This window comes from Pungitius pungitius, chromosome 17 (genome assembly GCF_949316345.1).
Source record: "Pungitius pungitius chromosome 17, fPunPun2.1, whole genome shotgun sequence".
Classification (NCBI taxonomy): Eukaryota; Metazoa; Chordata; class Actinopteri; order Perciformes; family Gasterosteidae; genus Pungitius; species Pungitius pungitius.
In genome coordinates, this window is record NC_084916.1 from 9216169 (window position 1) to 9231006 (window position 14838).

Consider the following 14838-nt stretch of genomic DNA (forward strand, 5'->3'; position numbering starts at 1 on the left):
GTCCACACAAAATCCCAGTCATCGCCTTAATGATGCCCTGAAAACATGACCTGCCATTGTGATTAGTAATGAAGTTTAAAAGGCATTTGATGTGTGGAACTATGGAACTTAAACACAGCTCTTAATTTAGCCAGAGGAAGAAGCCCTGTATCATGGACCTTGACCAAGTGAAATAGAGCTTGATTTAGCCCCAAGCCCCCCCCCCCCCCAGCCTGTTAAACCTGCTGTGCTCCAATGCAGCAGTTACACTTTGCATGAGGCACTTGACATCCTCCTGAAATAAGGCAACCCAATTAGTGTCATGTTAATTATGCTCCATCTATTCTAGATTCACATTGAGACCTACTCAGATGTCACAATAGCATTTCTCTTCTCTGTTTGAGCAACAAAGTATAGATAGAATGACTGACGATTGATGAGTTTTACTGCACAGCAACTGTTAGAACAAGAAACATGTCCGTTTGTCTCCGTCTGTGCCAACGTCCTGGATCAAGCCCGACAGATGGGCCGGTGACAACAGCTCTAAGCTCTGGTGGGTGGACGGCATCATCGTCACATAAGGGGATTTTCCTCTCCTGCCATGACTTAATACTGACCGGTCTGCCACCTCTTTAAATGCTGGAATGCAATCTGACGAGGACGTGGCAGACTGATGGAAGATGTTTCCAGATTTAACATCTTCCATTTAAATAACTTCAAAAGAATGTTTAACAAATGTGTTCATACCCGCTTGAAGAGAGCTCCGACAATGACCCGAAATACAAAGCCTCATGGTCTTTTTTCTCAACAAACCTGCAGATTGATATGAAGCCAAAGCCGGTGTTTTTGTGAACTCTGTTGGTTCGGCGCTATAACGTCCCCACTTTCTACTGACCTGTGTGGGAGCCCCTTGGGTTGCCGACATGGTGAGAGTCACATTACAAAGTGACCTTCACTATGAACACACACACACACACACACACACGGGACAAACAGGACAATCCTCCGGGAAGAAGGATAAAACGGCAACATATCTCTCTGAAGTGAAGGTGAACGCAGTGAGCCAAAGATTGAGCACGATTTTTTAAAAACAGGTAAGTCCTAAATGAGCAGGCTGGTGAGAGGGAGGGTGATGAGATGAGGGAGGTCAGGCTGTGCGAGCGTATATACGACTGCCTCACCTCATTAAACGCTTTCTCCTCAGGAGGGTCACGGCGACCGGGGAATACTGGCACAGATCTGCTCCGTGACCTAGTGGATACTCATTGTATTAATCACAGATTAGTTTTGAGAGGACATTTTACATTGAAACTCTCCCATAATAAAAATGTTCCTTTTAAGCTTCAAGCAAAAAAAGGCAAACAAATGGATATCAAGCAATTCTCGTTTATTTATTTTTTTTACCAAAGAAACAGAAATATCCTTTGTATCTCAATAAACAAAATCATTCAGATAACCGCGTCCTAGTCACAAGTATATAAATACATTGAATCAATTTGAAAGATCAGTAGAAATTAAACAGAAAAGCGCACCCGAAGCCACAGCGACGTATAATGACGTTCCATCAGCTCCGCATCACCAGCAGCAACACCGCGGTGCACCAAAGCTCTTAGACCTCCAACAACAGACTCACAATAATGTCCACGCAATTGGGTGCCAAGAGAAAAGCTGCATTTGGTCTCATTAAAAAAAAAAAAATTCGAACACAGTATACACACTGAGTGGCACTCCAGAACCTCGTACAAACAGTTAAAAGCAGGAGATCTTTCATGTTATGTACACAAGTACGAATATCAAAGTCATGCAAGATTAAATAACTTTCTGACATCAAAACTTGCAATTGGTTGGAAACTTTAAAAAAAGAAAAGAAAAAAGGATGCCAATGCATATTCCATACATTAGGTTAAGGCAACGGAATTAAATTCCTTTAATGTTTATTCTTAATGTGTCTTGTTTAAAACCAACCTAGATGTGGAATTAAGCTTCCCCAAGTACAAAACCAAAATCACCCCATCATAAATCCTGAATGTCCCAATAAAACAACCAAAATTAAACATTTCACATTCTGCAAAACAGTTAGTAAAAAACAGTGCTCAACATCAACTCGGTACAGCCTTTAGCACAGTGCAATCACAAGGGAAAAGCCCGCTGTACATATGGCATGGCTTTTTCTGGCAAATAACTGGAAGAAAAAAAACTGGGACTGTTTAGTCTCTATAAGACCAAAATAGTCTGGTCAGATAAAGACAAGACACATGGGGGACAGGGGACAATACTGCTCTATGTGATAGCCCCGCCCGGTCCTTTCCTCCACATTACAGCACCTCCTGGTGGTTCATATGAGCCACTGCAAATTCTAGATGAAGTGTCGTCTTTGAAGAATCCATAACCGATGAATTAGGTACTTTTCAGCTATCAGTTGATTCCCAATTGTTAGAGTTAAAAAAAAGATCTCTCTAAATTCCCCGGTGTAGTGTCTTGCTGCTCTGAAGCTCAGACAGTGGTGTATTTAGCCATATTGTGTCAAAACATTGAATAATTGCAACAGAAAAACACAGCTGGAGAGTGAAGAGGTGGATTACGCTGCAGGGATGGTTGTGGATTTAGGTTTCAATGGCCAGTTACCTGATAACAACTGCCATTCTTCATAAAAGGAGGTTTTAGAAAACAAAGCCTTCAGGAAGTGAGTGTTTGTACTGCAAAGATATATTTTGTGGAGGTATTACTTCAAAGACATACCTATTTTAACACTCACATGAGGTTTGTATCACAGGCTCCTTGTGGGGACACTTTGATTAGGTATAACAAAAAATTTAAAAAAAAATCTTCTAAAATAAAAACAATACAGCAGTCTTCAGGAAATTAAAACTTTGTCCTGGAAGTCACATGAAGGTTTATAGTCAGGGTTTTGTCATGTCAGCAAACCTAATTGACTCAGAATTGGGGAAAACATTGAGACATTTAGTCTTCTAAATGGCCTTCATTTCTACATTGTATTTTCTCTACAGGGTTTTTTTTTTTTTACCTCGTGGCCTGAACGAAAAGGAAGGATAATTACAACTCCAACTCTCCCAATGAACATATGGGCGCCAGTTTTCATTTTTTCACTTCTTTAAAAACGTATCAGAACGTATGCTGATCTGAGACCAGCCCTTCACATGCAGTTCGCTCCCAGACTCTTGATAGCGGTGCAGATGCAAAGCAAAAGAAAGTGCAATATACTGGGGAGCAAAACTTTTCATTTTCTTGTAAATTGTGATTTAAAAAAAAATTATAAGGGCAAAAAATTATAAATGTACACTTGTGGACGGGAAAAAACAAATAAAACACTTTTGATGCCAGACACATTAATTACACAAACATGTACTTTGACTGCAAGTCCGCCTCCCCCAGGAACTCTGATTCAAAATAGTGCAAATTAGTTAAGATTTGGGTCCACAGGACCACCATTCATCACTGTATTTAGCCAAGCAGGTAATAATCCACTGCTTTGATTATTTTTGTTTCGGAAACTAAAGAACTGTTAATGTATCTCAGAAAGGAACTCTGTACCTGGTAATTATTGCATGTGACACGTCTTACAATCATTTGCATATGCTTCATATGGACCTGTGTGACTTCATGTTTCCCTCCGGACCTTTTTCTTCTGGGAGGGCTTCGGGGGCTCCACAGCCGGCTCGGACTTCTCTGCAAGGAGAGACAAAAAGGAAACCATAGTATCACTGCTGTACTGATGGAACCTACATATCCCCATTGTGCCTCCACACCCTCCCTCTGAGTGAATATGAGCTCAGCGCCTGAGCTACCTACTCTGAGACGGGGATCTGCTGGGGTTCGGCTTTTTAGTGGCCGGGACAGGAGGTTCTTGGGGTTTGGCTTTGACTGGAGGCACCATGCTCACCGTCTGCAATCAAAGCAATGACATTACAAAAAAAGAAATCATGCCTACTTTTTATTTCAATATGTACAATTCTATAGAATGAAATGAAACAGTTATATAGTTTACTACAAGATATGAATCTTTTACTTGCCTGAACCTCCGATGCGGCGTCCTCTTCTGTTTTCTGCTTCTTTTTCCTCTTCTTCTTGGACTTGTCTCCTCCACCGGAAGGATCCTCAACGTCCTTCTCATCCTCCGATACCTGCCACAAAACAGCAGACACCTTCTGGTAACGTTGCAAGTGGTAGAAAGAAGATGACAAGATTACAAGAATCCCCAAAGCGGACCCAAGGCATTTTGTTAGAAAATGGAAAGCGAGGCAATCATTTCTAAAATCTTAGACGCCTAATTTAATGATACAGTGACTTTTAGGCCATGGAAATGGTTAATTTAGAAAAGTCTAGCCGATGAGGAATGTGGGTGAGTGAAATACCTTGTTGGGAACAGGCTGGTCCTTCAGCAGAGGCGCTGCTGTCACCAACACAGGCGGCTCTTCATAGTTTCCCCAGTGCTCTTCTGGGGCATTCCAGTCACAGCTGGGGTCCGCTGCTGCCTTCCCATCTGATATCATTCACAGATTCAAAAGGCTTGATGAACACTTCAGCACATGCATTTCAAGTCTACACTTAATCTCACCAAAGCAACAGAAACGTTTTACTTTTCTTTTTATAATCTGCGGTTATGTAGAAACTGGCGTTGTGTCGCACTGCTTGGTAAAATACTCACTGTATCCAGACCATTCATCATCAACATCGGGGCGCTTCGCCCACTCCATTGGATTTGATGTTGTTTCTAAAAGGAGAAAGTTGGACAGATAGAAGGAAAAAAAAGGCATTTTAGGAGCTTTTACAAAAGCTGCATCACACGTCGTCATATTCTACATCCTGGAAGTAGAGTCTGGTGTTGAAGCTGTCTGTTAATCACGTCACCAACCTGTGGTGTTTAGTCCCAGCATGGAGAAGGCCCCGGGGTTGATATCGGCCTTTTTTCGGCCATCGATGCCACTCCACGCTGCAGGGGAGAACACGCAGAAACACACGTACCGATTAGAGACAAATGGGGCTCCGATTTATTAAGAATGAAATATTCATCCTACGGCTCTCTAAACTCAAGAGTCCATGGAGAGAACCACTGTGTGCCATCAGTCACTCAACTAAAGTATCAGATTATTCCGTTTCCACTATGCTTTCATATGACAGCTGGCTGCAATGCTTTGCTGATTAGAGCGAATCACCTCACCAAAAAGTAATACATGAGGTGATTTCTTTTTTTATTGAGCCAGGAGTGGATTTTAATTAAGAGTTTCATCGATTTTATAACATGGCTCTTTTACAAACGTTTCCTTTTTTCCTTACAATACTGTAAGAATGTTATAATACCTGGCCAGCAGATGGCAATGCTTTTGGAATTAGTATTACTTCAGTGAAATTCAATCATGTTTGGGTTCTTCCTTTCTATAAATGGTAGCAGTCCAACTGGTGGTGGTGTTTAATTGTTTCTGTGGCCGGTCGTGAAAATGAGACGAAGGACACAAAGCGTTTTATAGGATGAAACATCTGGTCACTATTTCAATAGTTGCAGGAAGTTTCACTCCCCCGGTTCAATGTGTAGACTCTGTCGTGTTATACTGCACTCTCAATACTTTTATTGCTCTGTGGTAAAGGTTGATTGTGGCTGAGGTAGTACCTTGTGTCTCCTGTCCCCAGGACTGGGGCTTCGGTGGGGGCCTATATTGTGCAGCAGGGGGGACGCCGCTCCACTTGGTTCCCTCCACAGAGCCCGTCTGACGTGACACATCAGTCCAACCGCCACCATTGACCGAAGGCTCCTCTCTCCGGGCAGAAGACACTGTGGAGTTACACATGGGGGGAAATTAGGGAGTTAAACTGAAACCTTTCTTTAAAAAAAAAAATTAGAATTTAAGTCATTTTAAAACCATTGTATCTATGCTTGTTCGGTTAACAAAACCAGGTACAAAGCTTCAAGTATATCAGACATCTCATCTTAATATTAGAAAAGGTTTGACTCGGAAATTTATAGAAAAGAAAAGAAAGATGAAGAAGCTGTTAAGTAGTTTCTCCATCTCAGTCACAGAAAATAATGGCTTGTGTTTGTCGTTACCAGCTCTGCTTGCCGTCTCACTCTTCCCAGCGCTTCTTGACTGCAGGGACTCTGAAAACAAGCGCGGGACAGTAATATGCGTGAGTACGAGTACAAGATTACTCTTGGTGAAGCATGAGTGAAGTGAGCAGTGTAGCCCTGACAACACTGGATGCTCAATAGATGTTCATCCCATTGATGAATACCGGGGTTTCCTCTGTTCTTCTTGGTGTTGACGTGTGCCGAGGCCACCGGTGTCTCTGCATTGCCCTTAGGAGCCGTCACGCTTCCTGGGCTCCCAGAGTCCTCGGGGCCCTTGTCCTTCCTGCGCTGCTGCTTCTTCTCTCGGTTACTGACTTTGGTCTCCCAATCACCTGCTAGACAGAACAACAACAACAACATTAGATCGCCACGGGACTTGCCATGTGCACAACACTGTTAAAAGAAGTCTTTTGAGTCATTATTGATGAAACGACTAAAAGGCTGGAAAACTGAATGTTAACCGTAGCAAGTGGGGAGAACCACAGCTGAAGAAGCCAAGAAGATTGCAATTACTTTAAACAGGAGAGCAGTGTAGGTGGTAAAACAGTTAAAAATGAAACTTTGTAGTAATTTCCCTTTTAACAGTTGAATCTCACCATCGTCAGTTTCCTTCCCGTCATTTGGTGAAACATGCTGGACTGGTTTCACAATCGTCTTGGTTTTCTTCTTGTTCTTTTTCACCTGCTCTGGGGCCTGTACCTCATGCACCTGTTATTTTGTTATATTGAAAAGCAGGTGTGGGGTTGCAAAAAAATAAATGCATTAAAAAAATCTGTATTTGACATTTTTAGTTTAGACCTCTGAAGCTCTGATACACTTGTTGTGAGGATCTGTTCAAACACACCTTCTCAGTTTTGATCTGTGGGGCTGGTTTGGGAACCACATCGGTCGCTTTCACTTTAACTGGCTCTTGGGCAGCAGCCACTGGTTGTCCATTGGATTGAGTGTTCTGGGGGGAGAGAAACATGTGGATGATCGATTGAGTTAGTTTACTCTGAAAAAAATTAAATGAAAACCTTTCTAAATTCTTAATTCATGGTGTACCCTTTCTTAAACCCATTCAAGCTGTTAAAGGAATCATCTACTTATAATAGTGGAACTACACAGGACACATTTGGGCCTACACGTGGTTACACCTGACGGCAGTCACCTGGCGGATTTTATCAAATAAGCCGATTTACAACTTATAGCTATAGATAAGAGCCATTATAAGTACAACGTAAGTGCGACAGTTTGGTTAGTGGTTTTAATAGCTAGCGGGTGGCTCATCCGTACCGAGTGGGTAACAGCTCGACAAACCGTGCCCGTGGGCTGTGATCACGTGTCAGTGGGCTACAGTTCACGCATCAGACACGGGCCGTTTCTCAATACCTAAGACGGCGAGAACGGACTCGCGTTCCCGCGAGAATAGACTCGGGAGACAGACTCGGGAGTCCTGACTCGCAGGTTCGGGAGAACGGAGAACGGTCATTTCCGCAGTTGGAACAGCAGCTGACTTGATGACGTCACCACGTCAGCTGGTCTTGCTAATACGTTTTTATTTTAGTTTTTGACTTAAACATTTTACTATTCAGTCAGAAAATTACATTACGTTACTTAAAAAAAGTAGTATTTATAAACTTCGACATAAAGTTGTGTTTATTTTCCTCTGTCGTTGTTGCCTGTTGCTGAGGTGAAATGCATTCTGGGATATATGTCTCTCACAAGAACAGACGAGCCTGCTTCGATGCATGCCCGGTAAAATGGGCGGGGCGAGCCACATCCGGGTATTATGACCGTTCTCGGCCAGATGCGGACTTGAGAATTGGAACAGTATTCGGGCTGCGACTGATGACGTTTCACGAGTCCACGAGAACAAAAGTCCACACAAGAACGCATATTGAGAAACGGCCACGCAGAAGCTGCACGCTGTTCTTCAGGTGTCGGCCTAACGATGACGTTTCATCTCGCTAGCATAAACCGTCATCAGCTAAATGACTTGTCATTCGGTTAACGTGACCATTAGCCCGATAGCATCTAGTCAATTCTCAGGAAGAGGCCATCAATCATCTTGTACGTTTGCCTTTACGTTAACTTATACATTTTTGATAAGTCACATGACCCGAGATAGGATGAGCTTCTCGCTGTTTAAACAGACAGCGCTTCACGTCTGCAGCGCTTCACGCTAACGTCAAGCTAACGGCGTACGTGGCTGCAAAGTTGGCCACCTGACATTAAATTAAACTTTTTTTGTAGAGGGGGGGGGGGATTAAATAACAATAGTAAACAGTGTGCACGCTATTCGCTTGATGGTAAATGAACAAACAGGTCCGCTAAGCGTTAAAGCCCAGATGAGCAGATCCCACTTGTTTTGATGGGTCGTGATTCAGCAACTCGTCAAACACCGCTCACGTTACCTTCTCGAGCGGTTTCTTTTTGTTCTTCTTCCTTTGTTCCTCCGGTTTGGCCGTCTGGGCCTTCCCGGGCTCCCCGGTGCTTCGGGGGTCCGGGGATCCCCGCTTTTTCCCGACGACGGCGGCCCAGGACAGACGCAGCAGCAGCAGCAGACCGACCGCGGCCGTGGACAGGATGACCCACGTCGGGTACGCGTCAGGGTTCAGACCCAAATCCACCCCGAGCTGATCGCGGACATACCGTTGACCCGATGAAAGGAGCCCCTTCAAATGGCCGGAAAGCAGTTCGGCTTTTTCCAGCGCGACGCCTCTCAAGTCCCGAGTCATCTTTGTGCGGATCGCGGGTAGCGCCAGCTAACTGTTAGCGTGTGCGGGCCGGCGGAGGAGTGGCTAATCGCATCTGACGGCGAACCACCGACTCGATCTTACCGCCTGGACCTTCATCTCACATCGTTTCGGGGGGGACTGAACCAGACCCAAAGCGTGTAATCAAAGCGCGTATGTGACTGACGAGTCCCACACATTTGATAGTAAAGGTGAATTGGTTTTTCGCCGTCTGACGAATGCATGATCGGGTAATTTTGATTTGAAGCATTTTATTTCTTGAACATGTAGACATTTAAAAAAATAAAATAATAATATTTAAATTTATTTAAAAATCAACATAGACATAGACCACAAAATTAGAAAAGTCACCTTTTGTTCAAGAAAAGGAGTAGAGAGAAGCAAAAGCTTATAGATACCCACCCCTATCTTATCCATATTCTCAATTTGTATATATTTGGAGATTAATATCATACATACATACATACACACACTCTCTCACACACACTCTCTCACCCTCACACACGCACGCATACTCACACTCACAAATAAAAACAATTTAAATTTCCGTCACTGAATATTTTCACAGGTCTCATATTTGGCTAATGTGTATAATTTAAGATGTTTTTTGAACTGTGCAATATGTTTACAATCTCTGATCTTATCTGGTAAGTTGTTCCACAACTTCACCCCACAGACCGATATGCACCTGCTTTTGAGTGTAGAGTGCACCTTTGGTTGCCTCAGTTTCAGTCTCCCTCTTAAATTATAGTCTCCTAGTCTGTCGCTAAACAAACTTTGAAGGTTTCCTGAGAGTAGGCTGTTTGTTGCTTTAAATACAATCTGTAACGTTTTAAAATCCTTTAAGTCCATAAATTTTAATATATTTAATTTCAGAAATAATGTGTTTGTGTGTTCATAGTACCCCACCTTATTAACTATCCGTATTGCTTTTTTTTGAATTGTGCATATTGCCTGTAGGGTGCTTTTGTAGGTATTACCCCACACTTCCACACAGTAACTCAAATAGGGGGCAAACAGTGTACAGTACAGTGTATGCAGTGATTGTATATTCAATATATGTCTGACTCTGACTAGTATCCCTACACATCGTGCCAATTTTGAGTGTACACGAGTGACCTGTGGCCTCCAGCTAAGCTTGTGGTCTATCATTACACCTAGAAAGGAGTATTCAAACACCCTTTCGATTTTTATATTATCGATCTTTAGTTCAATGTGTGTGTTTGCTTGTGTGTTACTTTTACCAAAGACCATAAATTTGGTTTTCTTTACATTAAGTGATAATCTATTTATATCAAACCACAATTTCAACTTGGTTAACTCAGTCGAGACCGCCTCCAACAACTGTTCGAGGTTCCCTCCTTCACAGAATACATTTGTGTCATCTGCAAAAATAACATTTTTCAGGATCCTGGATGCATTACTTATGTCATTTATATAAATAATAAATAGTTTTGGACCCAGTATTGATCCTTGCGGCACACCACAGGTAATATTTCTTAAGGTGGACTTCTTATCCCCTATCTGTACAAACTGTTTTCTTTGTCCTATGTAACTTTGTACCCAATTTAGTCCAACCCCTCTGATCCCATAGCTTTCCAGTTTGTGTAGCAGTATATCATGGTTTATTGTGTCAAATGCCTTCTTCAGGTCTATGAAGACCCCTATTGCCATCTTTTTGTTATCTATTGTGCTTGTCATTTCTTCTACCAAGTCCATGAGTGCCAACGATGTTGATCGGTTTGGCCTAAAACCATATTGACTATCTATGAGTAATCCATGTTTATCTATGAAACTGTCCATCCTTGTAGCAAATATTTTTTCCAAAATTTTGGAAAACTGGGAAAGCAGGGAGACTGGTCTGTAGTTATTGTAAAGGTTTTTTTCACCTTCTTTGAAAATCGGAATTACCTTAGCAGTTTTCATTTTGGTTGGAAAGAAGCCCGTTTGAAGTGAAACATTACAAATATGTGCTAGGGGATCTGCTATATTAATAATAACCTCTTTTACTATTGTCATATCAATACCATTCCAGTCTCTTGATGTTTTTTTTTTTAATTTATTAACTATGGCAATAATTTCATTTTTATCGGTGTCCTTCAGAAAGATAGTATCTGGGTTCCTCTTGCCCAAATAATGCGCTACACACCCCCCTTGCGGAAGGTTTATCTGCTCTTCTAGTTTAGGGCCCACATTTACAAAGAATTTATTGAAGCCTTCTACCATCTCCTTTTTGTCATTAATAATCTTATCATTATCTAGAATTTCTTCTGGCAATCCAGAGCTGGTCGATTGATTTCTTATAATTGAATTTAAGATCTTCCATGTCTCCTTTATATTATTTTTATTTTTATCTAGTAGTTTTATTTTTATCTAGTAGATAGATAATAGATAATTCACAACAGAGGCGATTTAATAACGATAAAAACATTTTAATGTACATACAAGATGAGAAAAACTCCTCCTGGGCCAGCGTCCAGAACTACAGACTTCATCAAATATATTGTAACTTATGTTTAAAGTGGTAATCCTGAAGGTTTTAGCTTTGGTAGAATACACATTTGTATAAAGAACATGTTTCCATATACAATAATGGAACAGCAATTTTCCACCACCACTGAATATACATATTTAAATAAAACTAAAAGTTATGTAATTTACATAGCTCAAGGTAAACCAACAGCCATGGGAAGAGTTTGAATAAACAGTTTGTTAACTCAGATTCATATTACCAACGGTATTTACGCCAGACTTGACTCCCAATCCCTTTTAAAAGCATTAACCTGTCAAACATTTATTTTGCCGTGGAAATATTGTAAAGATGCTTTGCTTAAATATAGCGTAAACAGCAGTTCCTCTCCATTTCAGAAGTCTGCATCCAGAGTGAATTCACAGTCTTTCATGCTGGACATCACCCCGAATCTCTGATACTCTCCAACTCGTTTCTCAAAGAAGTTGGTTTTCCCCTCCAGTGAAATGGACTCCATGAAGTCAAATGGGTTTTCAGCTTGGTACACCTTTGTTTGAAAGGAGATGAAAAAGGATTACCCCAATTTCACAGTAGTACAGACAGCAGAGAAGAAAAATACAATTCGTTTTTCAATTGAATTTCTTCTCTCAAATTGTGTACAGCATTTGTCTTCATTTTATAGTGATACAAAAATAAGATAACCTTTGCTATTCCGAGGTCAGCGAACAGCCGGTCAGCCACAAACTCAATGTACTGCTTCATCAGACAACAGTTGATTCCTATGAGATCCACTGGCAAGGCCTCTGTTAAAAACTCCTGCCAAAACCAACAACATTTTATCAACCGTTCTGGTATGGGTTATTTAAAGATTCTGGTGTATTGCAATGAGAGTTGATACAAACAAAGTAAAGCATAAACCAACTAAGCAGCAATATGCTAATTAAAAAAAAGAAGTCTAGTAAAGCATATCCCTCCAAAGTTAGCTTACCTGCTCAATGCTAACGGCTTTAGTGATGATGTCCTTCACCCGGTCCTCTGATGGCTTATTCACCAGGTGGCTGTACAGCAGGCAGGCAAAGTTACAGTGCAGGCCCTAAGAAACACATCAACATGTGTCGGAGATAATATCAAAACAGAGGAGATCATTCAGTGACTGCACTGTGTTGATTTGCAAGCTGTGACCATATTTGCTAACCTAACTTACCATGTAGCACTATAAATATGCAGACAATTTCTCAGCAGCAAAGTGTGAATGGAAGGACTGGAAGATGCACTCGGTTTAAATAGCCTAAAATTACTTGCACATCCCAACCCCGACATAGGTGTCTTAAACAAAGTCGTCCCAACATAATAGCTACCTCTGTGTTATGGAAGAGTGATACATTTCAAAACTCGTGTGGTTTATTATCCAATGTGATGCAGGGTATCTTGGAAAACTTAAACGCCCTAAGTCCTCGTCCTCGATTTGCAGGCTGCTGTAATATATTACAGATACTGTCCAAATTGTTGCTCCTTCTGACAGATTCAAGTATGCATGTGTTTTTTGTGTGAATTTATCCCACCTCATCTCTGCTAATCAGCTCGTTGGAGTAGGTTAGGCCAGGCATTAATCCTCTCTTCTTGAGCCAATAGATCGAAGCGAAAGAGCCAGAGAAGAAGATTCCCTCCACTGCTGCAAAAGCCACAATTCGCTCCGCTGAGGGGAAAAAGGGTCAAAACTGCCATTAAGAACAGCTAATGTAAGGCTACTTATTAGGGAAGGCTTTCTTATTTGAATATTATCAAAATGTTGTTTTCTTTGTTATATTTCTGTACACATTACATTGTTAATTGGCACAGGGGGATTGGTTTATTTTTATTCAAATGCTGGTTTTTAGTAGTTGCTAATATCTTGCTTACCAAATGTGGATTTGCTGTCATTTATCCACTTGAGGGCCCAGTCTGCTTTTCGTCTCACACAAGGCATCGTCTGTATGGCGTTAAATAAGTAATCCCTGAAACACACATCAACACAAAATGACCTTCTTTAGCTATAGACATAAAGCACCAGCACAACAAATATAGTTGACTAACTAGGAAAATGAATGACTCTTGCCTTTTTGTTTTGGTTATGCATTGGCTCAACAAAAAAAAGACACTGGGGGACACTACCATCTAATCATTGCCTTGGAGCATCACAAGGTAGGAATTGAACAACGAGAGAAGAAAAACATACCTCTCTTTCAGATCCCTGATATAAGTATTGATGAGCATGCTGTACATCTCTGAATGGACGGTCTCTATGAGGATCTGAAAGCTGTAGAAAGAGCGAGCTTCGGGGATCTGAACCTCCTGGCAGAACCTCTGCACCTGTAAGGCGAGACAGAAACACAAAATAAAACCTTATACCCTGCACACTAATCCATCAAGCAATCCCCCAATTTGAATCCATTAGGGCCTCCGGGTAAGTTTATTAAGAAGCTTCCCATCTCATTTACCACAATCTACACAACATTTGCTACAGCGGAGGGAAATCTCTCACCAGGTTCTCATTGACGATGCCATCACTTGCAGCGAAGAAGGCTAGGATGTGGGAGATGAAGTGTTTCTCCTCATGCTTCATGCGGTCCCAGTGTGGCAGGTCTTTGGATAGATCAACCTGAAAGACAACAAGCAGCAGTCCCAAAGATTCACTAGCGATAACAGGCGAATGAAACAAGGTAAACAGTAAATAGAGCGGAACCCACCTCCTCCACCGTCCAGAAGGAGGCCTGTGCCTGCTTGTACATCTTCCAGATGTCGGGGTACTGGATGGGGAAGACGACGAACCGTCTGGGGTTCTCTCGGAGCAGAGGTTCCTCCTCTTTCTCCGAACCATTCCGGCAGTCTGGATCTTTGTCTTTGAAGTCCTTCTGCAAGGAGCCGTAACCGGAGGTAACGTTTAACGTAGGTTCACCTCGCATTAACGGCATCACGGATGTGGGTTTTATACAGTTTCCACTGCGCGTGCGCACCAACTGTTGTATTATCCCAAAAAAAAGGACATGCCGAAAAGAAGTTCAGTCGCATTTCAGACATAACTCTGGACATTTCTACTGCGTCACTTTCAATCAACAGCGTAACGAAATTTAACCTGATAATCTCAACTAACGTTACGTGACAGTTAGCTAAGCTAACGCTGTAGTTAGCGCAACGTTAAGAGCGGACGAGGCCAATAAGAAGCAGTTAATCTGTCATTGTCAGCTCTAACAATTTAAAGACTCGAAATGAGATCAGGCTTCCATGTGAGTGAGTGCTGGTTATTTTAACGTAAGAAACAATTCACAATAACGTTAGCGTACCGACTCCTGAAGGTTATCGGATGGCGAATCCAAATTCACCACATCCATTCGGCGAGGTGAAGTCTTGTTCCCCGTCGGTGTCATTCGGTTGAGAGAAATGTGTCCTTCCAGCTTGTGGTGCGCCTCATGTCATGTGTGAATGCAGCTGCAGATCTGTTGGTGAAACCCTTTAAAGCAGCACCGGCTCTGCGAGGAGGTGCAGCGCCTCCAGTGGTCAGAGACGAGCGGTGCTACGTTACAAAACCTGAA

General features: G+C 42.0%; 2 protein-coding genes across 4 annotated transcripts; both read right to left on the reverse strand.

Annotated features, from left to right (window-relative positions):
• Positions 1-1347: 1347 nt before the first annotated feature.
• mtdha (metadherin a) lies at positions 1348-8853 on the reverse strand. Of its 2 annotated transcripts, none has more exons than XM_037473958.2 (12): positions 8458-8853; positions 6906-7010; positions 6658-6769; positions 6226-6393; positions 6041-6091; positions 5606-5767; positions 4853-4930; positions 4646-4711; positions 4353-4480; positions 4011-4121; positions 3790-3883; positions 1348-3666 (listed from the first exon to the last, which is right to left on the reverse strand). In XM_037473958.2, the coding sequence occupies exons 1-12, from the start codon at positions 8779-8781 to the stop codon at positions 3599-3601; spliced, it is 1467 nt and encodes a 488-aa protein (XP_037329855.2). In that variant the 5' UTR covers positions 8782-8853; the 3' UTR covers positions 1348-3598. The 2 variants fall into 2 exon arrangements, with proteins under 2 accessions (XP_037329855.2, XP_037329854.2); XM_037473957.2 differs by having other exon boundaries at positions 6226-6396; positions 8458-8852.
• Positions 8854-11251: 2398 nt separating this feature from the next.
• rrm2b (ribonucleotide reductase M2 b) lies at positions 11252-14789 on the reverse strand. Of its 2 annotated transcripts, none has more exons than XM_037473959.2 (9): positions 14590-14789; positions 13996-14265; positions 13791-13907; positions 13485-13618; positions 13169-13263; positions 12832-12965; positions 12258-12362; positions 11972-12085; positions 11252-11816 (listed from the first exon to the last, which is right to left on the reverse strand). In XM_037473959.2, the coding sequence occupies exons 1-9, from the start codon at positions 14671-14673 to the stop codon at positions 11664-11666; spliced, it is 1206 nt and encodes a 401-aa protein (XP_037329856.2). In that variant the 5' UTR covers positions 14674-14789; the 3' UTR covers positions 11252-11663. The 2 variants fall into 2 exon arrangements, with proteins under 2 accessions (XP_037329856.2, XP_037329857.2); XM_037473960.2 differs by having other exon boundaries at positions 11253-11816; positions 13996-14160; positions 14590-14787.
• Between the last annotated feature and the right edge of the window lie 49 nt (positions 14790-14838).